The sequence below is a fragment of the Pogona vitticeps genome, chromosome 7 (assembly GCF_051106095.1).
Source record: "Pogona vitticeps strain Pit_001003342236 chromosome 7, PviZW2.1, whole genome shotgun sequence".
Classification (NCBI taxonomy): domain Eukaryota; kingdom Metazoa; phylum Chordata; class Lepidosauria; order Squamata; family Agamidae; genus Pogona; species Pogona vitticeps.
Window position 1 is genome coordinate 27572745 of NC_135789.1, and position 26873 is coordinate 27599617.

Sequence of the window (26873 nt, forward strand, 5' to 3'; positions counted from 1 at the left end):
AAATCAATTTAATACACAATGTAATTTTTAAAAGGCTTTTTTAAAAATTTAAAGTGTCAAATTTTTTTAAAGAAAAAATTTAAATTGCAATTTACAGTGGACCCTCAACTTACAGACGGCTCGACTTACAGACGTTTCGAGTTACAGACTTCTCTGGCTGCAAAATTTAGATTCGACTTGCAGCCAGAGAATCGACTTACAGACCAGAAAAAACCAAAATGGAATAAAAATAGAATAAAAACCACTGGTTATGGGATTAATCGGTTTTCAGTGCATTGTAGGTCAATGGAGATTCGACTTACAGACTTTTCGACTTGCAGCCATCATTCCAATATGGATTAATTCCTTAAGTAGAGGGTCCACTGTAAATCAGTTGACCTGGCTCTATTCCAACCTCCACAGTACCCCCATCAGCCAAAGAACAGAACTGCAGATATTTTTACTTTAAAATTAGATAGGCTTCTGGCCTTTAAAATTTCTGGAAAACCGCCAGACTTCCAAGCACGCATTTTTGGGTGGGTGGGTGATGGGTCCTGTACGGGTCCCGGGAACCCCTGCGTTCAAAGCAGAACATTCGGCGGACAAGATGCAGATCTTCCGCTGGCCAGGGGCACCCCGGGTCCCTAAATAATTGCCTGTGATGTTTGCTTCGTGACCAAGTCAGCCCTTTGATAGATCAAGCTCAGTATTGCCTGCACGGACTGGCAGCAACTCTGTAAGTCTTCACCCGTCTTGCCCAATCCAACCTGCAGCTGGCAGGGATTGAACCTGGGCTTTGATGCTACCCTCTTGAACTACAACTCCCAGAATCCACAGCTTGAGGGCTTGACCAACCCCTTCTGGGAAGCCAATACCTAGAAAACTGGGGGTGATGTCAGAATTGACAGCATTTAATGATTTAAGGCAACTCAAGGCTGGGCAAAGTGGGGAGCCTCTGTAGGCTTCGGGCGGTTCCTGAGATTATAACACCCATCATCCCTTGCCACTGGCTATGCTGGTGGGGCATGATGAGTGCCGGGCTGAAGAGCCACCTTTCTAAAATGTGAGAAGCAGGCGGGGGTCACAGAGCTAAATGAACAAACCTGGATCAAGCAGTCAAAAAGTTTTATTCTCACTTAATTCCCTTCGTTCCTAAGTTGTAACCAAACCCTACCAAACACACACACCCGTTTCCACTCCCCAAAACCGGAGGCAGCCACGATGTTCCATGAACTAAAAAAAAGAACAAAGCCAAAATCCGACAGAGAGAAACACCACAAACGGGAACAATCTGAAAGGTCTTTCCCCCCCAACTTCGTACGGCTGATCTCACCGCGAGCGGGCAACCAGCCGCACGAAGGAAAAGCTCCCCCCCCCTCCAGCGGCCCAGAGACGCTGACGTGGCCGCATGGACACAACCGTGTCAGCGAACATGATTCTGGCCCAAAACGACATCAACACAAACGGCTGCCTCAACAGGTTCTCGAAGAAACGGATTCTCTCTTATCCCATCATGTGTACTTAATCCCCACTGTGAAGTTTCAACTCTCTCTCTTATTCCCTTGGAGGGGGGAGAGACCTAAAACAAGAGTCCAGCTTTCGATCAGAAAAAGCGTGTGTGGGGGGGGGAACGACCACCACTGCCCGTGGCCGGTCCCGTGGCGGGACCTTACTGGCATTTGACAAAACGCTTCAGGTCTTCGAGGAAGCGAATGTATTCTTGATGCTCCAGCCCCGTGCTGAGTTCCACCAGCTCATCGGCAAAGGTATTATCCACCCCTCGGTCGGCCAGGAAATCCATGAGGTGGTCGTAGAGAGCCTGGAAGCAGAAATGGGGGGTTTTTTGGAAGAGTTACGAAGAAGCGAAGGCCGGCTTCCCACACCTTGCGGAGCAAGCCGACGAAAAAACTGGCCCATCATGAACTAAATGTGTTAATTCTCGACCTGGTTATCATCCCGTCAGGAGATGCAGTTTCTCCTCGTCCGCTGGAGGGTTTCACTTGAAGGGGACAGATCCATATCTAATCAGAACTAGTCCCGATCTCCTTTTTTAACCCTCTCCCCTTGGGAGGAAAATACTTAATTTGGGCCTTTTCGGCCCGCAACCAAACTCTGCAGAACAGTCCGATGAACATCCTACAAGACTCAAAGGCTTCGCTCTTTCTAATAATTTCAAGGCCCAATAAAAGTGTGATCATTTTTGTATATGATCTCTCTTTAGTGCCCAATGATGGGGAACTGTAGGAGTTTGGCGTAAGGGGTGATATTTAGATAGGAATTATTTTTTTATTATTATTATTATTATTATTATTATTATTATTATTATTATTATTATTATTATTATTATTATTATTAATTACTACTACTACTACTACTACTACTACTACTACTACTACTACTACTACTACTACGGACTACAAATCCCATTTCTACCTGGCAGATACCCAAGTGTGGCTCGCCTGGGAGAAAGGCCTAAACCAGGAGGCCCTGAGGCCAAGCTAGGCCGAGCTCTGCCCAAGCTTCCTGTTTCTGCCCCAGTGCTAGCTGGGAGATTTCTTTCCAAATAGGAAACGGGGCCTAGCTAAGCCACAAAAGCCTTCTAATTTCTTCCTTTTCACCAAGTGAGTCAGATTTGAGTGTCCTGTCTCATCTATCAGGCAGAACACCTAGTACAGGAAAAAAAAACTGTGGTATCCGTGGATTCACTTATCCACAGTCTGAAAACATTTAAAAAAATTAAAAGCTCCTAGAAATATATATTTCTAAAGATGAAGTTACCAGAACTGGCCACTAGGTAGAGCCAGAGACCATGTTGTGTATAGCATCTGCTATAATCCATGTTTTCCAGCATCCACGGAGGCAATGCCCGCAGATACAGGGGTTCTACTGTATGGAGAATCATGGGGGTGGTAGTTCCCTTCTCCTCTCCTAATCCAATCCATGTCATTCCAAATAAAGCGGAAGAGGGGGTACGGCCTTCGAAGAGAATGGGCATCAGACTTTTTACGTTCACCAAAAGGACCCAAGGCTACAAAACCGTGTCCTGTTTAAAGGAGAACATCGAGATGGCCCTGATCCACACCAACACGCCCAGGGCACGCCTGGAGTCCCCAGAGGCACCTACCCAATCCAAGGAGTCGGTGTTGAGGGTGTAACGATTCTCCTCCCATTCGGTTTCTCCAGTCGGCTGGAAGCTGACCTCCCGGATGGAGAAAATGTCGGATTCTTGTTCCTCCTCGCCGTGGCCAACCTGGTCGGGAGAGCAATTCCCACGGATGAAGGGGATTAAAAGATACTGATATATATACCTAGGCTAAGGAAGGATCGATTCAAACACTCCAGAGTTCTCGACCTCCCTCGATTTTAAACGGTCGAGGGAGGTCAGGAACCGGGGCGTTTTGAATCTTGACGGAGAACGGACGAGATCTCGTTCCATGAAAAAGAGCCAATGCAATACAGCGGTTAGGGGGCTGGGCCTGCGGATGCCAGATGTGGGGCTTAAGTTGCCTCAGGTGCTGTGCAATGCAGTGGGCCACCGAGGGTCATTCACACTCTTTCTGCTGGGCCTACCTCGCAGGGTCGTAAAGCGTAATAGGGGGAAAAAAGGCCCACACCATGAGGTAAATGTGACCGGCAGAGGTATGAATGAGTGAGAGAGCATTGCGAGCGCTGTATTTCTCTCCAAGAGACTCCTTCATCTTCCTTGCACACGAGTAGCACCCTTCATGCATCACAGAATGAGCCCAAGCAGAGGGGGGAAAAAAGGGCAGCCCTCTTCTATTCTGGGGAAAGGCGGTTCACGAGACTGGCACATAAAATCTATCAATGCCAACCATGGGACCACCTCTCCCACTCAAGTGGAATATCGTGGGCTGCCGGGCACGCAGCTTTCTCCTCCGACACCCCGCTTCTTTCGCTAAATGGCAGGGTCGGCCCCAGCCGTGAGAATCTGACCACCACCCACCTCATCTTCCGGGTAGTGGCAGTCCAGCACGAGCGTCTGCTTCGTGTCATCTTTCGTTACTTCCACGATAAAGTTTGGAGTGGAGGTGAGTTCCGGCTGCAGGGAAAAAAAAATCAGACAACAGAGAGATACCAAATAAAAGATGATTTACTGGCAGAGTTCTAGACCACACAACTAGAGCCGGAGAACCTTGTTCTCGTTGTTCTAGATTTAAGCCCTGGCCCGTGGGCACACTTTGAACGCCCGCCACTCAAATATAAGCACTCTCTGAGCCCTAAGACAGTGAAGGGAAAGAGGAAAGGGTTAGCGTTGAGCTTCATCGTGTCCGACGTAAACATCAAGCATCTTGAAAGGTAGCCCTACAAAGGCAGGATTGTTCTTGATCATCCAGGAGGACAGAACACGTAACAAGGGGCTCAAGCTACAGGAAGCCAGATTGAGGCTGAAGATCAGGGGGAAAAAACTCCTTAACTGTTAGAGCTGTACGACAAATTAGGGGAAGGTCTCCCTGCTATCACACCTCTGTCTATCTCCCCCAACCCTCTCTAGCTGGCAGCAGCTCTTAGGCAAAAGATGGGTCTCTCCCACTTAGAGTGTACTCGTTCCCTTTTGGAAGCGGGGGGCGTCAGGAATTGAACCCAGAACCTGCAAAGTAGCTCCTCTAACACTGAGTTGGTAAGCTTCTGTTCAAGGGGCCTGTTTACCTCTTGCTCATCGGGTTTCTGCTCTTCCGTGGACTCGTCAAAGCTGGGTGGGATGCTGTTGTTGATGTTGAAGGACACGGTGATCCTGTAAAAGACAAGGAAACCCAACACGAGCAAAGGTGAGATCAGGGCGGATCTTGACTCTTGCCATTCTGTTGACCCTGCATGCACCTTAAGATCCAGGAAGATCTGAAAATCTTTTAAAAAAATACACACACACAAAAACGGCCACTTCATTTTTGGGGGAAATTCTACACTTTTGCTCCAAGATGCTGAGAACAACAACAACAACAACAACAACAACAACAAACTGAGCAGAAAAACTCATTTTTATTTTAAGAAATGGGGTGATGGGCAGATTCGGCCCTCGGGCCAGAGGCTGCCGACTCCTGTTTTCCAAGGAGCGCCCCTCCCCATATGTCATGGCTCGGCACTCTCTCTAAAACAGCACCCCGTCCAACCTTTCTCACAATGGCCAGAATGCTTCTCCCACACTGGCCGGGAATTTCTACAGCTCCAGGTTCTGCTGTCGTTTGAACAAAGACTGGGAAATCACAACACAACAGCAAAACCCTTGCAGAGGTTGCCAAAAGAGATGGGGAGCAGGCCACCTCCAGCAACGCAGGGGGAAAGTCAACAAAGGCCGAGCTCTTCCTCGGTTTCAACTCCAGAGGAACTTGTGAACTTAAATCTTGGGACCTGGAGGCTGAGATTTCCTTCTCCTCCTCTTCCCTCCCCATGCGTTTTTCCTTTTGTGCTGTTGCCCTTGCAACTATAGGTGAATAAAACAGAAAGCCAGCCCGAATCAAGCGGCAGACTCTCTCTCCATGGTCTACCACCACTCTGGTGCACATTTCTCGCACACGTACGTTTCTCCTGCCACTTTCCGTGTAAGCTTGGCCTCGGTCCCGTGAACTTCCAGCTCCCAACCTCCAGACATTTTAGGGAGAGATTTGTGTTTCTGGATTTTCTTCTCTTCTTTGATTTCATCGGTCAGGAATTCTGCAAAAGCTTTATCGCCTGTGCGTTGGACAAAAATGGAAGTTATTACAGTCACACCATATAACACCCCATTGGTAAGCACCACTTCAATATACAGTACAAAGGTTCTTTTTCTTTTCCCTCCTTTCGGACTGAAAACAGGAGCCATCTTTATGATGCGGTCTTGATACACAAGACATTGTGAGACTCTGTAGCTGTAGAGTGGCGTGTAACAGTTATGAATCAATCAAGAAAATTCATAATATCACTGGTACACAGATTAGGGCGGTGGACATTGTGGTCCTCCAGGTCTGGACTACAACTCCCATCTACTGGCCAGTAGCTGGGGCTGATGAGTGCTGGAGTCCAGCAACAAGTTACAGGGCTATAGGTTCTCTGACTCAGCCATACTATCACAATGAACAAAGAAATAAAAAATCTTTCCACATTTCACGACTTATCTGCCCCTAAATATATGGGCATGCTATGCTAATACATAAATATAAAGGACTCTAATTTTCTCAAAGCAACTTAGGTAGGCAGAGCAGGCTTTGACACCCGCTCAAGGTCATATTGTGAATTTTATGCTCGCCCCTGTCCGGGTTCAAAATTCTAACCACTGTGCATAGTCTACACTTCAGCATTTTTTCACAATTAAATATATCCCATAGGATCCCATGCTCTCCTAAATAGACAAGAAAGGGGTAAGTGGATATCTCTAAAATACTTTATACTGTATTACTAAGATACCAATGCATTTTGATAGTTCCAAAGGACCTGTTTTTATGCCTGCATGTCGGAACTAACCAGTTCTCAAAACAGAAACAACAAACCTTTTGAATTAAGGACAGACCCCAGACTCACAGATTTACAGTTTTGTTGCAATCATTAAACTCATCATTCTAGAATTCAAATCCTCCAAGCCTTTGGGCATTCAAATGGACTTCTAAGCATATCCTGCAGCCTCAGAGATATTTCAAGACCAAATTCTTAAATACTACGGACGCCCGTTTACTCACTATTACCGGGAGTGAAATCCCAGTGAACGCCATAGGGTTTGCTTCCAAGTAGACCCATTAGATTACAGGATCGGCTTACTCGGAGGCCCCACGTGTTCCGCGCCTGTCCGGGTCTACCCGGCGCAGCTTCCCACGACCTTCTGCGCTACCCGTATTCCAAGGCGTGCTTCACACAGCAGACCCGTGTTCTGCCCGAGAAAAGCGGCTCAATCCCACCAGCGCGCCTCGGATCGCGGCCCATAGCCCCACCATGGCTTCCTCGGAAGCAAGCGATCGTTTATTTAAGCCCATCGGTTTCTGCTCGACCTCGGGGGGGGGGGAGGGTGTCGGGTCGGTGGTTCCCGGGAAGCAAGGCGAGGCGCTTCCTCGGGAGCCAGGGCGCCTCGGATCGGGGCCCAACGGGGTCCTGGCTTCCTCGGGACCCCCGGTGGGATCCAAAGACGTAAGCGCAGTCCCGAGGGCGGGTGAGGTTCCTCGGGAGCAAGGGGACAGGATCCGCTCCCTGCCTGCCCGCCTCCTCCTCCTACCTTCGGTGTGGAGGCCTCCGCAGGAGCAGGAGACGGAGGGCGAGCCGCGCAGGAGCCCGCCGGAGCCTTGGCTGTCCCCGCGGAGGACCCACAGCGAGCGGGTGAAGGGCCGCGAAGCAGCCGCCGGGCCGGATCGGAGGCCCAGCCAGGCGCTCGCCTCCAAGGGCGCCCGGGGCCGCAGCTGGAGAGGGCGGCGCACGGCGGCGGCGGTGGCGGCGAAGGCCGAGGAGCGCAAGGCCCGGGCGAGCAGCATGGTGGCGGCGGAGGAGGAGGAGGAAAGGGAGGACGCCGAGCGGGAAGCAGGAGGAGGAGGAGGCCTCACGTGGGGAAAGAGAAGCCCGGAAGGGACGGGGAACCAGAGCCCAGCCCGGCCTCCTCGGCTTCGCCCTCCCCTTCCGTCTCCAAAGCCCCCGGGGCTCGGCGTGCGTAAAAGCGCACCCACGTGGAGAGCTTGCCCAGAGAGAGCCGCCTTCGCCTGCGCCATCAGGGTCTAGGGAGGAGGAGGAGGAGGGATTCTTCTTCTTCTTCTTCTTCATCATCATCATCATTATTATTATTATTATTATTATTATTATTATTATTATTATTATTATTATTATTATTATTATTATTATTATTATTATTATTATGGGCTAGAGAGGTTAATTTTCTGGACGTTTCCAATTTTTTTTCCTAGGAAAAAATTATTGATTGATTTGATTTGATTTGATTTGATTTCTATCCCGCCCATCTGGTCTATACGACCACTCTAGGCGGCTTCCAGTACAGTATAACATAAACATATAATAACAGGGAAAATTACATAAAACTTCAAATAACAATTACAAACCAGAAAGAGGGTAAAATAAATAGAGGGGAAAAATGAGGGAAAGAGTCAAGTACTGGTTCCCCTCCTTTCCTGTTTTTTTTCCCCCCCAGGGAGAAATATGGAAAGTTTTCGAACGTTTTGACATCTCCGTTCTGGACTTGGCACTTGCCTTTCTCCTTGGAAAGGACACAAGGCGGCTCGCAGCATTAAAAGGACAATACACAAAGCCCCAAAACAGTGTACAAATGTTTTTTAAAAAGAATTAAACGAACAAGTATATTTTAAAAATAGTAAATAAAATGACTACGAAAAACACTTGTGGTAACCCGGGGAAAGAATGACCTCCAGAATGTCTGCAAAAAGAAAAGAAAAACTTAAAAGACCATGACTATTTGATTTTAATGTAAGCTGCCTTGGAACTTCTTCATCTTCCGGAGATACAGACGTTGAAAAGAGAGATGTTTTTGTGAGTTTGGGGGGGAGGAATCCTGGTCCATCCGTTGCAGCAAAAACTTTGGTGACCTCTAAAGATGTCGCAAGCTGGCAGTTCACAAACCGCTTACTTAACACCAAACGAAAGCGGTTGTTCCTCATGGTATCCTAAGACTCTTCTGGATGTTTCCTTATTTAATCCAGGTGGGAGGAAGTGACCAGCCAGTGAGTTTCGGGCCTGGTTTGTGCCTTGAAGCTAGGATCTCCCGGTTTTGACTTAGGGCAGATTTGGAGAGTACAGAGAACCCCCCCCCCAACCCTCCAAAGCAAAACCCACCACTCCTAAAGGCCTCCAGGAACATAAAGCAGTGATTTCCCCCACCGTTTGTAACGGGTGGTCTAGGAATTCAGGGAGTTGTCTAAAACCACAAATTGTGGCAAGTACTGCCTTCAATAAAGGCAGGGTTAATTAGTCCATTCCACAGGACCGCATGCTTTCACTGGCAAGCATCTTAACCCGATTCTTGCTGAAGATTGGACCTTTCTGTCTGCCATACCGGGGTTCTCCCACTGAACCTCAGGACCCCTTCCAGAGCTTAACTGGTTGGTGCCAAAACCAATTCCAGCAGCTTTCTGCCATGCTAAGGAATAAATTCACAGCCGGGCAGATAACTCAGTGATTCCATTTATCTTCACCATTGAGTGATCATACATAGTCCTTAAGGCAATAAAATCATCTTATGCACAAGGATTTGGGTTCCAGCCTGATTTCTCTGGCTCGCTGGCCGTATGCCCTCCTATAAGCAGTTGGCAGACCAAAGGCCACCACCTCGCACACAACCACACAAATGAGCTGATGAACTTCCAGATGCCATGAATATTCTAACAAAAGGTGAATAACAAACGCCATGCCTTGTTTTGGTCCCCTCCAGTTTTTACAGAACGGCCAGTGGGTTGCCAGCCTCTTCTGGTTTCAGGGGGGCAACCCCTTCTCACAACTTTCCCACACTTCTGCTGGAACCATCGGTGGTTGCCAACTGTGGGTCCCCAGCTGTTCTTGGGCTACAACTCCCAGAAGCCTTCGTCACTCGCTGCGCTGGCCAGGATCTCTGGGAGTTGTAGTCCCAAGGACACCTGGTTGGGAACCATTGTAAGACAATGGGTGCACCGGGCAAGAAACTACATGGCCAACAGTACAATGAAATGTCTCAAATGACTTAAAGTTAAAAGATGCTAAAAGAGAGAGAGAAAAGCATTTCCGTCCTAGAAATGACAGTGTTTCAAAGTCTTTTTCTTCCCAAAGTCCTGGGACGGAGACATGGAACACACAGTGTTTACACAGCCCACCCTAAGGCCATCTGCAAATATACAGGTCCGCCAAGCCTGTTTTGAAAAGCTCTTTGGGTTGTCTTCGTTTTTTTGTTCAACACCCAGCCAAAAGCTGAAACCAGCACCCCTTCATTCCTCAAACAAGGCTACAATTCGCACAGAAGTGTGTTATCTACCCTGCACCATTTCAGGTGTTTGTTTTCAAATTACGGCTCCATCAAAGGGTACCCTGGTGTCATTTGGTGAGACCGCCGGCGTCCTCTGCATGATAGCTTTGCCATGCAGAGAACTATCCCGAACTACGACAGAACATTTTCGACCCCCTTCAGAAATACCAGATTGCAATATTTGACAGGAAGGAGCCATGCGCAGTAGTTAAAGGTGACATCAAACGGCTGGAACTTCTATCAGGGGGTAGCCCGCTGGCAAAGCAGAGTTTCTATTTGGGTACCAATGTTTTGATTCTCCATCATCCCTCAGCAGCCTGCCTTCCTCAGGTCAGTTCTTGGACGCCCTGAGCCTCTGGCGGAAGTAATCGGGGGCAGCGTCGTACAGCCAGTCGGCGTCCACAACGCACAAGTCCCGCATGTAGCACTTATTGGTGTGGAGCAGCGCGTTGTACGTCACGCAAGCCGGCTTGCAGTGGAAGAGGACCGACGAGGGGTGGATGGCCACCGGCTGGTGGGTATCGGTGGTGGCATAAGTGCCGTCCGGCTGCAGCTCGGCCGTGTTCATGAAGAGGCTGTAAGCCAGGCAACGACGGATGTTGCTCGTGTCTGACCGGGAGGACTCCAGGGGGATCGAAAGCTGGATCGTGAGCAGCCGGGGACACACACACACACAAAAAGACAGAAGAATAAGCATTTCGGAACCTGATCTTCTTCAACACACAGATGACCTCTAGCTTCTATGAGGACAGACATGCCTGTCTGCCAATCAGTTCAGTTTGGGCCACTTTAGACGTGCCGATCAACACTGATTTCCGGAACTAAGTAGAAATGGGACTGATGAAAACTTGGAAGGGAGTCCCACAGGGGACACCTGGTGCCATATTACGCAGGTGCTATTGACCAGAGGTTGGAGCAAGTTCATAGGTTCAATACCCAACAACTCCTGGTCAGGATTCTTTCCTAGATCAGGTTAGGCAAGCATCTTGCCTCTGAAAGCCTGCATGGCCACTGCCCACCAGAATAGGCAATACAGTGGTGCCTTGCTTGACGAGGATAATCCATTCCAGCAAAATCGCTGTTAAGCGATATCCTCGTTGAACAAAATAAAAAATCCCATTGAAAAGCATTGAAAACCTGTTCAATGCGTTCCAATGGGCTGAATAACTCAACGTCCAGCAAAGATCTTCCATAGGGCGGCCATTTTGTGTTCCCTGTCTTGCGTAAAAGCCTTCCTAAACACAGCGGGGAGCCATTTTGTACATTCGGCAGCCATTTTGAAACCCGATGATCAGCTGTTTTTAATCAACGTAATGCGAAGAATCCATTCCTGAAGCAGGGAACCGATCATCGCAAAGCGAAAAAAAACCATTCAAACAGCGTTTTGTGATAGCAAAAACTTGATCGTGAAGCGGATTCGTCATCAAGCGGGATAAGCGTTAAGCGGGGCACCACTGTACTAATAAATACAGTGGTGCCCCACATAGCGAGGTTAATCCGTTCCGGATTAACCCTTGCTATGCGAAATCGTCGCTAAACGGGTATTGAAACACATTAAACTTAGTTTAATGCGTTCCAATACCTTTCTTACTTACCCGTTCAGCGAGGATTCCAATTGCCGGCAGCCATTTTCACGCCTTCGCTAAGCGAGGGCACGGCGTGAAAACGGCTGCCGGCAGCCATTTCCGGGCTTCCGGCGGCCATTTTGGAGCCGCCGAACAGCTGTTCGGCGGCTCCAAAATGGCCGCCGCAATACCCGATCTTCGCAATGCGGGTTTTCCCCATTGCGACGATCGGGTATGTTTCCGTATAGCGATCCCGAAAAAGGGATCGCTATACGGAAACATCGCTATACGGTGCACTCGTTAAGCGAGGCACCACTGTAATAATCACGTGCCGTCAAGTCAATTCTGACTGATAGCGGCTCTTTTCAAGGTTTTCCAGGGAGGGAATGCTCAGAAATAGTTTACCATTCCCTTCTTCTGGGGTGACTGGGGACGGTGCAGCTGGCTCAAGGCCATCCAGGCTGGCTCTTCCGGAGGAATTAAATTCCCAGGGAGATGGTTAAACTATCCAGCTACAGTATAAGTATAGAATAAGTATCAGGAGAAGTCTACTTCCCATATTTCTGGCAGCATAGAGGCCAAGAAACTAGCTACCCAGGAATTATCTTTTAAGTTTAAACTGTCAGCTTCTAAAAAGTTTACAATACCAGGACATTCTTCCAAATTCAGCAAGAGATCCTTTTTCAGGTTCTGCTGCTCTTACAAGCAAGACAGTAGACAAAACCAAAACCATATAGTATATGGAATGTTTTTATTTATTAAGAACTGATGGATCACTCAATGGCTTAAGTCTCTGGTTGTGGAGCCAGAGGTTGGAAGTTCGATTCCCCTCTCTGGGCTTCCTTGACGAGCTGGACTTGGTGATCCACAGGGTCCCTTCCAGCTCTGCAGTTCTAAGATGATTACTATCTGTGCAGAATTTGACGTCGCAGAGCTGGTGGCATTTTAAAGAAAAACATGCCTGGCTTCCAATATTGACAGCAAGGTTCCGGCGATGGTGGAACCCAATGAATTTTGAGAGTTACATTTTCATTTAACAAATTAACTGGTTAGACGGTCCAGCAAAAATACCCAAAGGTTGGGATGACAAGAATAATACCTTAAAAGAAGGGAACGAGCCATGAAGCTGGAGCACAATTATAGCCAATTAAGAATTTTTAAAAATAATCCAGTCGCTCAATCCGTTAAAATATTGCAGCCCAAAGAACAATTTGATGGAATGATAATGGTTGATGGGGGGGACTGTCTATGTTTATAAATAATTACATATTATATATATATGTATATATAATATATATATATATATAAAGTACAGTACCTATTCATAGTATGGTTCTATATAATATTTAACAAGCTTATGTGTTCCATATTGAAGCCTTTCCACCATTACCTTGATGCATATGTCCCTCAGTTGAGCTCTAATGTCCGACACCAGCATCATGTTCCTGCTGTTCACAAAGTTTTCTTTGCACCATTCCTGCGGGCAAGGAAGGAACAAGAGATGTGAAATAAAAGGCGGCTCGCTGAAGCTGCAGATCAACTCCTTTGACCTACGATACCCATGCCTTTATTCAGAAGATTCATATACAGTGGTGCCTCGCTAGACGATGATAATCTATTCCACGGAAATCGCTGTTTAGCGAAATCATTTAGCGAAAAGCATTTCCCCATTGGAATGCACTGAAACCTGTTTAATGCGTTCCAATGGGGAAGAATCGTCGTTGTCTAGCGGAGATCGGCCATAGGAAAGCCGCTTTGTGAACCGCCGATCATATGTTTAAATAGCTGTCTTGCGAAGCTTGGGTCCCGAAAACACCCGTTTTTCGAGTGCGGAGGGAGCTGTCAAAATCGTTGTCTAGTGAAAATTGGTTTGCGAAACAAGGACCAAACATTGTCGAGCAAAATTCCCCCATAGGAATCACTGTTTTGTGAATCACTATAGAGGTTGCAAAAAGTCGATGTCTAGCGAAAAAACTGTGATGTGGGGTAACTGTCTAGCGAGGTGCCACTGTATACTGCTTTTCAACAGGGACTGCTCAAACTTTGCAGAGGAAAAGGGGGCTCACCAAGGCATCGTGAGAAGCCAGTTGGCAACCCCAAACTGGAACTAAAACCGGGAAGAGATTTTAAAAGAGCGAGGCTATCGTATCACATCTCAGCCTTCCGACTTTCCCAGCTGTACATTCCCAACTCCCTTAATAATAAGGCATGTGTGTGTATGTGAAAGAGAGAGAGATTAGAAAGTACCTTAACTCGTTAAGACCTTCTAGAGAAAATTTGGTTTCAAAGAGCAACCCACGGCCACCGTTCCTAGTTGGCCCCGCCCCGGGGACGTACCCGGTTGCCGCTGATGTTCTTGAAGGCGCGATAGACATTGAGCAAGGTGATGTGATCCCCTTCACTAGAGATGAATTTCTTCCGCCCAGCCTGCACTTCGTCCCGTCGCGAGGGAGGGTTGTAGAGGACGCTGTCCACGGAAAGCAAGGAGATGATGGTCAAGATCTCCTCCGTGCAGTGGAATTTGGGAGCCACCAGGATGGTCTGTCAAGAGAAGAGAGAAAATGGGAGGGTGGCATTTCATGATAAAGTTTGGCAAGCCGGCCAGAAGATGGAGAAGATCAACCAAGGCTTGGACCGGTTGACCATTATAAAATAATAACTACAGTACATCTCCCAAAATCCCCCAGCCACAAGTTTTGGTTCCTGGACACAGCACAGGAGATCCGACTAGATCCCGATGCCTCTAGGATTCCGGGGATCTCCCAACGGCCAGCAGTCGGAGGGCTGAGAGAAGGCGAAAGACAGCCATCGTAATCTTGCATTTTTAAAATCCTATCCTTAAGGATTCTCGAGGAGATCACAAGGCAAGGAAGGTACCAAATGAAACTACACTCCTTGTTCTTTTCAGGTCTTGGAGAAACTGTATCTGTTAGACTCCTGGGACTGTAATCTAGCAACGTGATTTTTAAAAACTCTGGGGATTGCTACCTACACAGTCAAGAACCGCTCCTTGCAAAACACAGCAGTTTCATATCTTATCAGACTGAAACCAAGATCATTGACAGTTTTCTCTTTCAGCAAGAGAAAATGCAAACCAGCTCTGTCGCTGCCTTCACTGCTTCCCATGTTCAGAAACAAGCTAACAAAACTAACCCAAAAAGCCCACATTTTTTTTAAAGAGACACAAAAACTCAAGTGGTAATATTTTACTTTGGAGAACTTGGGTTCCAGCGGGAAGGCGGCCATCTTTCTTCCCAGGGGGGTGAGGATCAGCTGATCGTCCTTCCTTTCCACAGCGCCCAGGAGAGCCAGCTGCTCGACAGCTGCGTGGAGGGCCTCTGGGAAAAAAAGAACACGGCGGCAGCGGTGAGGTCAGCCTGGCCACAAGCCACAGGTGTCCAGTCGAAATGACACATTCAGGGGAAGGGCGCTGAGCTTGACTCTTATGTTGATCAACTAAATTGTACAGAGCTTTGCACAGGAAAAATAATCTGTTTTGGAAGAGATGAGCCAAGTGGAGCCTGCTCAGAGGTGCATGGAAATGTGAAAGGGAAGGGGGAAGAGAGTGAGGAAAATAACTATACATAAGAAAACATCATCATCGGACCCTCACATCCGTGGGATCAGTATCCAGGATTTCACCCCTCTACAGTCTGAAAATATTACCGTATTTTTTGCACCATAAGACGCACTTTCTCTCCCAGAAAAACTGGTGGGAAACGTGCGTGCGTCTTATGGAGCGAATACTGTCCCCTCCATGCCACCATCGCTGGCTGCCCAGGCCTCCGGAGGCCTCAGCAGGCCCCGCGGGGGCCTCCCCCAGCGACCATCGCTGGCTCCCCAGGCCTCCGGAGGCCTCAGCAGGCCCCGCGGGGGCCTCCCCCAGCGACCATCGCTGGCTCCACAGGCCTCCGGAGGCCTCAGCAGGCCCCGCGGGGGCCTCTCCCAGCCACCATCGCTGGCTGCCCAGGCCTCCGGAGGCCTCAGCAGGCCCCGCGGGGGCCTCCCCCAGCGACCATCGCTGGCTCCACAGGCCTCCGGAGGCCTCAGCAGGCCCCGCGGGGGCCTCCCCCAGCGACCATCGCTGGCTCCCCAGGCCTCCGGAGGCCTCAGCAGGCCCCGCGGGGGCCTCCCCCAGCGACCATCGCTGGCTCCACAGGCCTCCGGAGGCCTCAGCAGGCCCCGCGGGGGCCTCCCCCAGCGACCATCGCTGGCTCCACAGGCCTCCGGAGGCCTCAGCAGGCCCCGTGGGTGCCTCCCCCCCGCCACCTTAGCTGGTTTCCCAGGCCTCCGGAGGCCTCAGCAGGCCCCGTGGGGCCTCTCCCAGCCACCATCGCTTGCTTCCCAGGCCTCCGGAGGCCTCAGTAGGCCCCGTGGGTGCCTCCCCCCGCCACCTTAGCTGGTTTCCCAGGCCTCCGGAGGCCTCAGTAGGCCCCGTGGGTGCCTCCCCCCGCCACCTTAGCTGGTTTCCCAGGCCTCCGGAGGCCTCAGCAGGCCCCGTGGGTGCCTCCCCCCCGCCACCTTAGCTGGTTTCCCAGGCCTCCGGAGGCCTCAGCAGGCCCCGTGGGTGCCTCCCCCCCCGCCACCTTAGCTGGTTTCCCAGGCCTCCGGAGGCCTCAGTAGGCCCCGTGGGTGCCTCCCCCCGCCACCTTAGCTGGTTTCCCAGGCCTCCGGAGGCCTCAGTAGGCCCCGTGGGTGCCTCCCCCCGCCACCTTAGCTGGTTTCCCAGGCCTCCGGAGGCCTCAGCAGGCCCCGTGGGTGCCTCCCCCCCGCCACCTTAGCTGGTTTCCCAGGCCTCCGGAGGCCTCAGCAGGCCCCGTGGGGGCCTCTCCCAGCCACCATCGCTGGCTTCCCAGGCCTCCGGAGGCCTCAGTAGGCCCCGTGGGTGCCTCCCCCCGCCACCTTAGCTGGTTTCCCAGGCCTCCGGAGGCCTCAGCAGGCCCCGTGGGTGCCTCCCCCCCGCCACCTTTGCTGGCTTCCCAGGCCTCCGGAGGCCTCAGCAGGCCCCATGGGGGCCTCTCCCAGCCACCATCGCTGGCTTCCCAGGCCTCTGGAGGCCTCAGCAGGCCCCGTGGGGAGTCCCCCACCACCACCATTGCTGGCTTCTGAGGACCTCCAGGAGGCTTTTGACCGGTAAGGTGCTGCTTTTTACTTTTTAAAAAATGTTCTGCGTGGGAATTGGAGGGTAGATTTGGGCTGGGAGTGTGTTTCTATGTTGCTTTGTGTTTTGGTGATTTTTTTGCAGTCCCAGCATGGGACTTGCTCTGTTTATTTATTTTTACTTTATTTTTTGGTATTTAAAAATTAGTTGCTGCTTTTTACTTTTTTAAAAAATGTTCTGCGTGGGAATTGGAGGGTAGATTTGGGCTGGGAGTATGTTTCTATGTTGCTTTGTGTTTTGGTGATTTTTTTGCAGTCCCAGCATGGGACTTGCTCTGTTTATTTATTTTTACTTTATTTTTTGGTATTTAAAAATTAGTTGCTGCTTTTTACTTTTTTAAAAAATGTTCTGCGTGGGAATTGGAGGGTAGATTTGGGCTGGGAGTATGTTTCTATGTTGCTTTGTGTTTTGGTGATTTTTTTGCAGTCCCAGCATGGGACTTGCTCTGTTTATTTATTTTTACTTTATTTTTTGGTATTTAAAAATTAGTTGCTGCTTTTTACTTTTTTAAAAAATGTTCTGCGTGGGAATTGGAGGGTAGATTTGGGCTGGGAGTATGTTTCTATGTTGCTTTGTGTTTTGGTGATTTTTTTGCAGTCCCAGCATGGGACTTGCTCTGTTTATTTATTTTTACTTTATTTTTTGGTATTTAAAAATTAGTTGCTGCTTTTTACTTTTTTAAAAAATGTTCTGCGTGGGAATTGGAGGGTAGATTTGGGCTGGGAGTATGTTTCTATGTTGCTTTGTGTTTTGGTGATTTTTTTGCAGTCCCAGCATGGGACTTGCTCTGTTTATTTATTTTTACTTTATTTTTTGGTATTTAAAAATTAGTTGCTGCTTTTTACTTTTTTAAAAAATGTTCTGCGTGGGAATTGGAGGGTAGATTTGGGCTGGGAGTATGTTTCTATGTTGCTTTGTGTTTTGGTGATTTTTTTGCAGTCCCAGCATGGGACCTGCTCTGTTTATTTATTTTTACTTTATTTTTTGGTATTTAATTTTTAAATATTAAATAAATTAAATAATTTTAATTTTTACTTTTTAAAAAATGTTCTGGGTGGGTTTTGGAGGGTAGATTTGGGATGGGATGCATGTTTCTATGTTGCTTTGTTTTTTGGTGATTTTTTTGGCAGTCCCAGTGTGGGACTTGCTCTGTTTATATATTTTTATTTTATTTTAATTTTCAGTATTTAAAAATTAAGTGCGTCTTAACGTCCGGTGCGTCTTATGGAGCGAAAAATACGGTAAATGAAAAAAATCCAGAAGTAGGTATTTCCACAATGTAATTACCAGAACTGGCCACTAGAGGAAGCCAGAGACCGTGCTATGTAAAGAGTTTGCTATTATCCACAGTTTTTGGCATCCGCGATGGGGGAGCTTGGAAATGACACCCCCACCCCCAGATACCACAGTCCTATTGTAAATGTTTAATAAAGTTTGCATCCGGTCCCAGCGAAACTGCAGCTTGCTTACCAGGTGATGGTTTTGACATAAAATCAAAAGTGAGGACATTGGGTATTCTCAGGGCCAGCAGGTGAAGCATCACGCCGGCCAGGTTGCACCTGGAGGATCGGGGAGATCAGAAGACAGTAATCAGCAGTGGGCTAAAACAAACAGTAACTTCTTCCCTGTAACCAGTTCCTTTTTCAGAATACAGTGGTGCCTCACTTAATGACATTAATTCATTCCAGCGAAATCGCTATAGAGTGAAAATGTCGTAAAGCGAAAATAACCCATTGAAACGCATTAAAACCTGGTTAATGCATTCCAATGGGCTAAAAACTCACCGTCCAGCAAATATCCTCCATACGGCGGCCATTTTCGGTGCCTGTATAGCGAGGAATCCGTCCCTAAGCACAGCGGGGAGCCATTTTTAAATTTGTAAACCGCCCAGAGTAGACTTTTGGTCTAGATGGGTGGGATAGACATCAAATAAATAAATAAATAAAATAAATTTTGAGCACCCAGCGGCCATTTTAAACCCCCGACGATCAGCTGTTTTGATCGTCGTAATGCGAGGAATCGGTTCCCGGAGCAGGGAACCAATCTTCGCAAAATGAAAAAAAAAAACCATTTAAAACATCAGTTTGCGATCGCAAAAACATTGTCGTGAAGTGGATTCGTCGTAATGCGGGGCAATCGTTAAGCAGGGCATGACTGTAACAGTGTGTAACTAAGTTATATGTGAAAAGCAAAGCAACCGGGGATTACTGAGTTTCATCAGTAATATTTTTTTAGTTTCAAAAACCACCTTTTCAAAGGGGATTTTCCACAGGCGTTTTTAGAGCCATTCTGACAGAACCACAGAACAGTGCAGTTGGAAGGGGCCTGTTAGGGATTGGGGTTCCAAAATTTGATTTTATCTCCAAATTCAGTGGCGATGTGGATGCTTTTTCTACGGAAAACGGCCGCTTCACCTCTGGATCTCTGGCGTCGTCATCTTCTCAAACGCCTCGAACTCTTCCTCTGTGTAAAGACGGTAGCAGAGCCCACTGTCTTCTCGCCCCGCTCGGCCTGCCCGTTGCCAAGCCTGGGCCTTGGACACTCGCTGGACTGCCAGAACTTCCAGGCCACTTTCTAAGAAGGACAGGAAATGACCCCCATCAGGCAACGTTGTCTATTTTGAACTTTGGCTCTTCAGATATTCCTGGACTACACCTCCCAGAAATCCTGGCCAGAACAGCTAAGGGTGAAGGCTTCTGGGAGTTTTAGTCCAGCAACATCTGGGTACCCAAAGCGGGGAACCACTGGCCTAAGGGATGGACTGGGGATCAGGATGAGGAAGTGACTAGCAGCCACTGCTTGGATCTAACATGAGCAGCTTTCCCTAACCCGGGTATGTGTCCAGAGGTCCCAGACTAAAGTTCCTATTAGGGCCAAACACTAGGGATAATGAGAACTGTAGTCCAAAACAGCTGGAAAGACCCAAACTGGGGAGAATAATTGGGTTGGAAGGGGCTGATACGGCATAAATCCCTGCAGTTATTGGCTGCGACTTAAGAAGTCAGCACTTGTATCTCTCGTTGCGCAACAAACATAGGACTCTTAGACAGAAAAGGCATAAGAAGCTGCCTATAATTTAAAATATAATAATACCCTGCCGTACCTGGACTATACTTCTTTGCTTTCACCATCCCTGTGTCCACAACGTATTTTATCCCCGGGATGGTAATGGAAGTCTCAGCGATATTGGTGGAGAGGATCACTCTGCGATAACCCTGGTAGGCAAAGATTGAAAAAAAAAACAACCACAAACCTTTGTAATTTTGTTTTCATGCATAGATGTTTATGGTTTGCCCTTTTTAAAAAAATTGTTCGAGACTGAAAAATGTCTTGAGCAGGGGGCAGATGGCCTTAGAGGCCCCTTCCAACTCCATGATTCCATGTTTCTATGAGAATACCTTGTAGCACATCACTCCGGTCCCTTACCTTGGGTGCCACCTGGAAGACCCGGAGCTGCTGGGAGTAAGGCAGGGAGGCATAGAGGGGCATCACCACCATCTGAGGACAGCCGTCAGGAAGGTGTTTCGCGATGTCCCGGCATGTTTTGGTCATTGCTTCGATCTCTTCCTGGCCCGTCAGAAACGCTAGAATGTCCTGAGAATACGGCGCTTCCTTTAGGAAACAAAGTGGAGCACAGGTTAAGAGGCGAGGCGCTCCCGATCTATGCCGGGATGCAAGCTCTGCGTCCAGAAAGTCACATTCTCAGTGCGTCAAGAGATCTAAACAGGAAGTGACGGGAAAGACACCTGCTATGGCCTCTCTGTGAGCACAGAAAAAACACTGAGCTCGATGGAGACCTTGTAGAACAACTCCCTAATATTTACAATATTGATAAGATATGCAGGATGTGACAGAAAGCACTGGAAACTGCAAAGGATACCAAACGCAATTCAAAGAAGGGAAAAAGTACTCCACTGCACCTCGGAAACATTTGACCATTTCAATATTTTTGCAGCTAAATGTGCCTTATCGAAACCCACCTGATCTTTGGGAAGGCAGGTCAAAATACAGTGGTGCCTCGCTTTCCGATCGCTCCATTGAGCGACGAAATCGCTTTGCGACGCTGGTTTTGCGATTGCAAAAGCGATCGCTTTGCAATGTTTCCTATGGGGGAAAATCGCTTTGCGATGATCGCGCGGAAGCGATCACCGCAAAGCGCCCATTTTTTAACAGCTGATCAGAAGTTCCAAAATGGCCGCCGCAAAAACAAAATGGCCCCCACTATTTTGCTTCGCTCTAGAGGCACCCAAAATGGCCACCGCTATGGAGGAATTTTGCTTAAGGTTAGTTTCTAAGCCCATAGGAACGTATTAAACGTGTTTTAATACGTTCCTATGGGCTTTTTAAAATCGCTTAGCGACGTTTTTCCTGGAATGGATTAATGTCGCTAAGTGAGGCACTACTGTATTTTTAACGGTCTTAAACTTGAGTACATAAATTTATCCTCTTTTCATAGACATTTCATAGAGCATTTCAGAGAATTAACAGGCTAGTAACCATCTCTCTTGGCTTAATCTATAAGGCTCGCTGGAAGGAGGATTAAAACCATGGTGTGCCCCACCGAGGAAGCCCAGGAGAAAATGCAGCAAATAAATTTAGAGATTAGGCATCCTTCAGTCTCGAGAGACTCTGGGTAACGTGCTCTGAATAGAGGACAGCAAATAAATGCAGATGGACGTTAACTACAGTTATAAACACAAAGAGTGACCTGGTGGATCTGGAAGATGGTCACAAGTGCAGCTTGGTGGTAATCGCTCTGAGGCTGTTTGGTGTAGAAGATCTGAATGGAGTGTTGGCGGCCTTCCAGATAGAGGACGGGAGCCCCACCGAAGTACTGGGAGAAGAGGTCAACGTCCATGGTCGCAGACATAATGATCACCTGGAAAAAGGTGCACAGCCTGATAATCTAATCATTATGAAGTTAAAAAGGTGTCCGTCTCGGGCTTTATGGAACAGCTTTGAAATCTGCTTCTCAACCAGGGCTGACGGAACTAGGGTAACATCATCAGGAAGCATGGTTGAGACTAATTTATACAGGTATTCCTGTACCATGGAGTGAGTAAAGTGTGACTATGCCCTAACATTCCAACCCAAAGCTGGTTCCCAATGTCGACTGTGCTGTAGCCATCCCAGACTAAAGCAGAACGGCTATACCCTAACATTCCAACCAAAGGATGGTTCCCAATGTCGACTGCGCTGTAGCCGTCCCAGACTAAAGCAGAACGGCTATACCCTAACATTCCAACTGAAGGATGGTTCCCAATGTCGACTGCTCTGTAGCCATCCCAGACTAAAACAGAACACAGATACAGAACCGAGCTTGATGGGGCAGAAAAGCAATGCGACTGGGAGGAAGGATGAGGGGTGAAGGTTACAATCTTGAGCTTGAGGGTTAGATACCATTTCTGAGAAATTTGTAGTGGCCACTTTCGGGGAGCGGGTGGTGCCCTAAACAGCACCCTCTTTCAGTTTAAACTATTTTTTTGTTGAAACACATATGGCATTGGAAACAGATTTCCCGATACCACCACCCTACCCTCAGAATATCTCATCTTGTTATTATTTTGCAGTCAGGCCAAACTAGTGCTTGGATAAGAGATGACGAGGGATTTCGAGGCAGGGTGAGGGAAGGATCCTGCCTGAAACCTTGAAGGGCTAGGGCCAGAGTTTAAGAGTAGAGATGGGGGGGGTATTTGTATACGAATTCCCCCACACAGATGGAGATAACGAGGGTCCGTCCCCTGTGGCGTTAGCGGATCGGTGAGTGGACCCTCGTTATCTCCGCCTATGCGGAGGAATTCATACGAATAACCCCATCTCTATATAAGAGTCCTGGGCTAGATTGATAATGGGCTCAAGCTACAGGAAGCCAGATGTAGGCTGAAGATCAGGAAAAACTTCTTAACTGTTAGAGCAGTACGACAATGGAACCCATAAGCCTTGGGAGGTGGTGAGCGCTCCAGCGCTGGAGGCATTCAAGAGAAAATTGGACAACCTTTTTGACTTGGGTTCCTGTCTTATCACTGATCTGGCTCAGTATAATAGACTATAACTCCCATCAGCCGGTCAGCATGTTCCCACCCCTCCTCCAGCCTTTCAACCCTCACTTTCAGAGGAGATTTCCCCAGCTCCTTCCGCTTCTTCTGCGCTGCTTTCACCACTCCAAAAAGCACGTCGGTATGGATGGTCCGCTCGTGCGCTTCATCCAGGATGACGACGCTGTACTTGTGCATGAGAGGGTCTCCGATGGCTTCTCTAAGGAGCATCCCATCTGTCAGGAACTTGATTTTCGTCTCCTCCGAGGTGAGATCCTCAAAACGCACAGTGTAGCCAACCTGAGCAAGGGGAGGGGAAGAAACAATCCTGAAAAGAAGAAACCACAACACACAGCCCGAACAAGGTATCACTCTGGTCTTAGCTGACCTTCAAAGCAAAACAAGGTCAAGTCCGCATAGGTTGCCTGAGATTACTGAGGAATACTGGATAATGTCTTGTAGAGAGGCTGTAGCTCAGGGGTAAAACACATGCTTCACATGCAGAGGGTCATGGGTTCAATCCCCAGCACCTGCCCCATACCACAATTTTTTCCCTAGAAAAACACACATTTCCCCCTGAAAAAAAATGGAAATTTTCAGAAATTTTACATCGCTAGCTACCACCATTCTGTTATTAGTGAGCTAGAGGGATGAATGACATGATCCCCTAATCAAATCACTTATCCTCTATGCCCAAAGAAAACTCTTCTCTCTTTCCCTTTATATTATAGAAATCTCTGTATTACCCCCGAGTCCCTCTACAGCAGTGGTTCCCACACCTGGGTCCCCAGATGTTCTTGAACGACAGCTCCCCAAAAATCCTGGCTAGCACAGCTTGTGGCGAAGCCTTCTGGGAATTTGAGTCCGAGAACATCTGGAGATCTAAGGTTGGGAGCACTGCTCTACAGGGAGAAAGATATGGTATGCATTGATCGATGAAAGGAAGAACGATACTGAACGGTCTTCTGGAGTCATACACAATACAGGAAAGTGTCCAGAATCCTGCATGCCTAAATTAAATTGGGGAACTCGTATGCGTGATACCCAGTGTGGGGTAGTGCTGCTATTCTCAAGGGAAGCCACCTGGCAGATGTGAAGGGGTCCACAGACTGGGAACAATTCTTCACATACCACCTTATAAGGTTCACTGTACGACTTATACAACCCAGATTCGGTCTACAGTGGTGCCCCGCTTGACGAATACCTCATTAGATGACGAAATCGCTTTACGATGACTATTTTGTGATCACTACAGCGATTGCAAAACGATGTTTCTATGGATTTTTTTGCTTAACGTTCATTTAGTCCCTGCTTCGGGAACCGATTTTTCGCTTCACGACGATCTTTACAGCTGATCGTCGGGTTTTCAAAATGGCCTCCCGCTGTTTCCTGGACCTATTTCCGGAAGACAGTGATCGAAAATGGCTTCCCCTATGGAGGATCATCGCAAAACGAGCAGGTATTTCCCCCATTGGAACGTGTTAACTGTTTTTAATGCATTCCAATGGGTTTTTTACTTTCGCTTGATGACTATTTCGCTTAACAGCGATTTTAACGGAACAGATTATCGTCATCAAGCGGGGCACCACTGTATATTTCTTCCATATTGCATTGATGGCGGTGGCCCAAATGAGGTTGAGAATGGCTGCTGTCGTGGACAGAGCGACAGACTAGGACTCAGAAGGCCCGGGTTCAAATCCCCACTCAGCAATGAGCCTTCCTGGTGAGTTAAACTTAAGCAACATTCATGTGTGTCTGATGCTAAACCACTGAGAATCAAAAGGGAGCACAAATTCACTCCAGAGAGCTAAAGGCATTCCTGCCTCCAAATGTTAGGAGGGATTCTCTTCCCCACGAGCATCAGAGATTCCCACAAAACACGAAAGGAAGAGGACGGTGGATTCGAAACAGAGCACAGAGTGAGCATCGCTGAGCTTGGCTCCCGACTGCTGAGTTTCAAGAGGACAGAACTGCTTCTGCAAAGGACTGGCTAAACTCAGCCAAGCAAGATCCTACCAATTTCCCTAGCTCTGTTTTCTTCTCGTCCGAGACTCGGGTCGCCAAGGATATCGCAGCAACACGGCGAGGCTGAGTCACTGCAACGATGCCCTGGCGTCCAATTCCCCCTTCGTAGAGGTACTGTGGGATCTGCGTTGTCTTGCCAGAACCGGTTTCCCCTGCAAAACACGAAACCAGAGGGCCTTTTGAGATCTAGGCTTCAACGGTACATGAAAAGCAATACTCACTGCCTGGCCTCTTTTCCTGCTGCTTTCCACCTTTCCCAGCGCTATTGTCTTGTCCACAGAATCCTGCCTTCTCAGGATGCCCCCAAAATAGGACAGCTTCATTTTCAACTTTTTTTTTTTTTTTGCCTCCAGAGACATAGTTCAGACTTGATTTGATCTAGGATCCACTAGAATCTACTAGGGCTTAAAGCAAGGTCCTCCTGAAAGGACTCTCAAGCGCTCAGCTGATCGATGTCGCAAAAGTTACACAACACCAGACTTGACCTTCAGCTGCACACTTAGCCACAAAACTCATTGTATGACCCTATGCTGGTTCCCTTCTTTCACAAGAAACTGCTCCTCTCACATACCTCTGGCATCCTCCCATCATCAGCTTCTTGGAGAAAAGGCGAGAAAAACTGTAATCAGCCACATTCTTTAAATATCAGAGAATTCGTACTGCAGCATGTGGAAGACCCATAATGTACACTTATTGTGAGAGGAGCCCTGACAGATCATAGGTCTCTTCTAAGGTGGATTGCAATAAGGCCATCCAGTCACATGGAAAAACCGTGAGAATGTATTGCTAGGAAAAGTAAAAATAAAAATAAAAGGTGGGGTGTTTTTTTCTTAATGCTGTCTCCTAGGTTTTCCCCAGCCAACAAGGTCAATGAGTCAAGTTGGCTGGGAGAATCCTACGAGTGTGATCATCCAAAAAGTAACTTTTACAAAGTTAGCCCCCCCCTCTCCCTATCCAAACACTGGGAGGCAGGGAAAAAGAACATGGGGGCAGAGTCGTCTGGCGCCGACATGAAATTCATCTGGCGCCGACATGAAATTCGTCTGGCGCTGATATGAAATTCGTCTGGCGCCAACATTGATGACATTTTGGTGCCAGGTCAAAACCTTCCTGTTCCAGAAGGCTTTTAATCGAAATAACATCAACTGTGGGTCCTGATGGCAATTTTAATTGTATTTTAATCATTTTATCTTTTATTGTATTTTAATTGAATTTTAATTGTTGTAAGCCGCTCAGAGACCTTTGGGTAGAGTGGGCGGTATATAAGTTAAATAAATAAATAAATAAATTCCACGCCCGCCCGCCCCCCAATATTACCCAGAAAGGGGCCGAGTTCAAGTGCTCCTCACCCCTCCCACCCTGGGGAGAGGAGAACACAAGCCCCGCCCTCCTAACCCAAAGGAGGAGGAGCTCTTCCTGCCAATTCCACAGAGAGGCGGGGCCAACCAGATGCCCCGCCTCCCAAGCCATAAAAAGGAGTTGGGCGCGACCCTCTCAGGCTCCCCCCGCCACCTTCCCTGCAGTTCGGGAGGAGGGGCTCTCTTGCTCACCCGGTCTTCTCCTATTCGCCGGGCCCCCAAAGAGGGGCGTGGCTTCTTCCCCAAGCCCTCCCCCCGCCCGTGGGGGGGATTTAAAAAGAGGGGGGTGGGCGGTGGGGGGGAGGGGGCGCCACTCTCCTCACGCTCACCGATGAGGACGGCGCAGTCGAGGCTCCGGAGCTGGCCCAGCAGGGTCCCCCGCGCCTGGAAGATGGGCAGGCTCCGCCGCTGGCTCTCCATCCCTCCCGGCGAGGAAGACGAACCGGGGCCCGGCAGCGTTTGCCGCTTGCCGCCGGGCGTCGCCACGAACACGGCTGGGCGCGGGCCCTGGGCGGACGCCAGCTTCGGCCTCTTGAGGGGAGGCAGCTCGCCGGCGCCCTTCTGAGGCATCCTCCGCGGCCGGCAGCAGCGTCGCCGTCGCCGTCTCCTTCCCTCGCCGGCGTCAGGTAACATGCTTTGGTCGCGGCGCCCCGCCTCCCGGCCCCCCTTTTTTTCCCCTCAGGGCGCGCGGACTACGCTTCCCAGCATGCCTGGTGTCGACGCCTTGGCTTGGGGGGAGGCGAAGGCCTTCTGGGAGTTGTAGGCCGGCCTGGGTGTCTCGCGGCCGGGCATGCGCACTGTGGGGGGGACTCCCGCGGG

The 26873-nt window shown here is 48.7% G+C and overlaps 3 protein-coding genes across 4 annotated transcripts in view; 1 reads left to right on the plus strand and 2 right to left on the minus strand.

The window, feature by feature from the left end:
- Positions 1-1087: 1087 nt before the first annotated feature.
- On the minus strand, positions 1088-7673 carry C1QBP (complement C1q binding protein). Its single transcript, XM_020786831.3, has 6 exons — positions 7175-7673; positions 5517-5667; positions 4648-4732; positions 3944-4039; positions 3104-3229; positions 1088-1798 (listed from the first exon to the last, which is right to left on the minus strand). The coding sequence occupies exons 1-6, from the start codon at positions 7656-7658 to the stop codon at positions 1649-1651; spliced, it is 1092 nt and encodes a 363-aa protein (XP_020642490.3). The 5' UTR covers positions 7659-7673; the 3' UTR covers positions 1088-1648.
- Positions 7674-9515: 1842 nt separating this feature from the next.
- Positions 9516-26724, minus strand: DHX33 (DEAH-box helicase 33). The gene is made up of 12 exons (XM_072978465.2): positions 26384-26724; positions 24688-24848; positions 22744-22971; positions 21345-21515; positions 20063-20248; positions 19740-19851; positions 19051-19210; positions 18107-18195; positions 14686-14813; positions 13813-14016; positions 12866-12952; positions 9516-10550 (listed from the first exon to the last, which is right to left on the minus strand). The coding sequence occupies exons 1-12, from the start codon at positions 26685-26687 to the stop codon at positions 10242-10244; spliced, it is 2139 nt and encodes a 712-aa protein (XP_072834566.2). The 5' UTR covers positions 26688-26724; the 3' UTR covers positions 9516-10241.
- MIS12 (MIS12 kinetochore complex component) overlaps positions 26543-26873 on the plus strand; it is a 31894-nt gene continuing 31563 nt past the window's right edge. For both annotated transcript variants that reach the window (XR_002299983.3, XM_072978469.2), the window contains exon 1: positions 26543-26680. The gene's annotated coding sequence lies outside the window, so the exon portion shown is untranslated. The remainder of the gene's footprint in view (positions 26681-26873) is intronic.

Coding starts and splice junctions, on each gene's coding strand:
- C1QBP (XM_020786831.3), bottom strand. CDS start 7,658: ATGGCGCAGGCGAAGGCGGCTCTCTCTGGGCAAGCTCTCCACGTGGGT. Junction 5,668..7,174: donor CGGAGGCCTCCACACCGAAG/GTAGGAGGAGGA, acceptor TCCAACGCACAG/GCGATAAAGCTTTTGCAGAA. Junction 4,733..5,516: donor CGGAAAGTGGCAGGAGAAAC/GTACGTGTGCGA, acceptor TGTCTTTTACAG/GATCACCGTGTCCTTCAACA.
- DHX33 (XM_072978465.2), bottom strand. CDS start 26,687: ATGTTACCTGACGCCGGCGAGGGAAGGAGACGGCGACGGCGACGCTGC. Junction 21,516..22,743: donor TGGGGAAATCTCCTCTGAAA/GTGAGGGTTGAA, acceptor ACCTTTTTCCAG/GTGATCATTATGTCTGCGAC. Junction 18,196..19,050: donor ACGACGCCAGAGATCCAGAG/GTGAAGCGGCCG, acceptor CCGATCCTCCAG/GTGCAACCTGGCCGGCGTGA.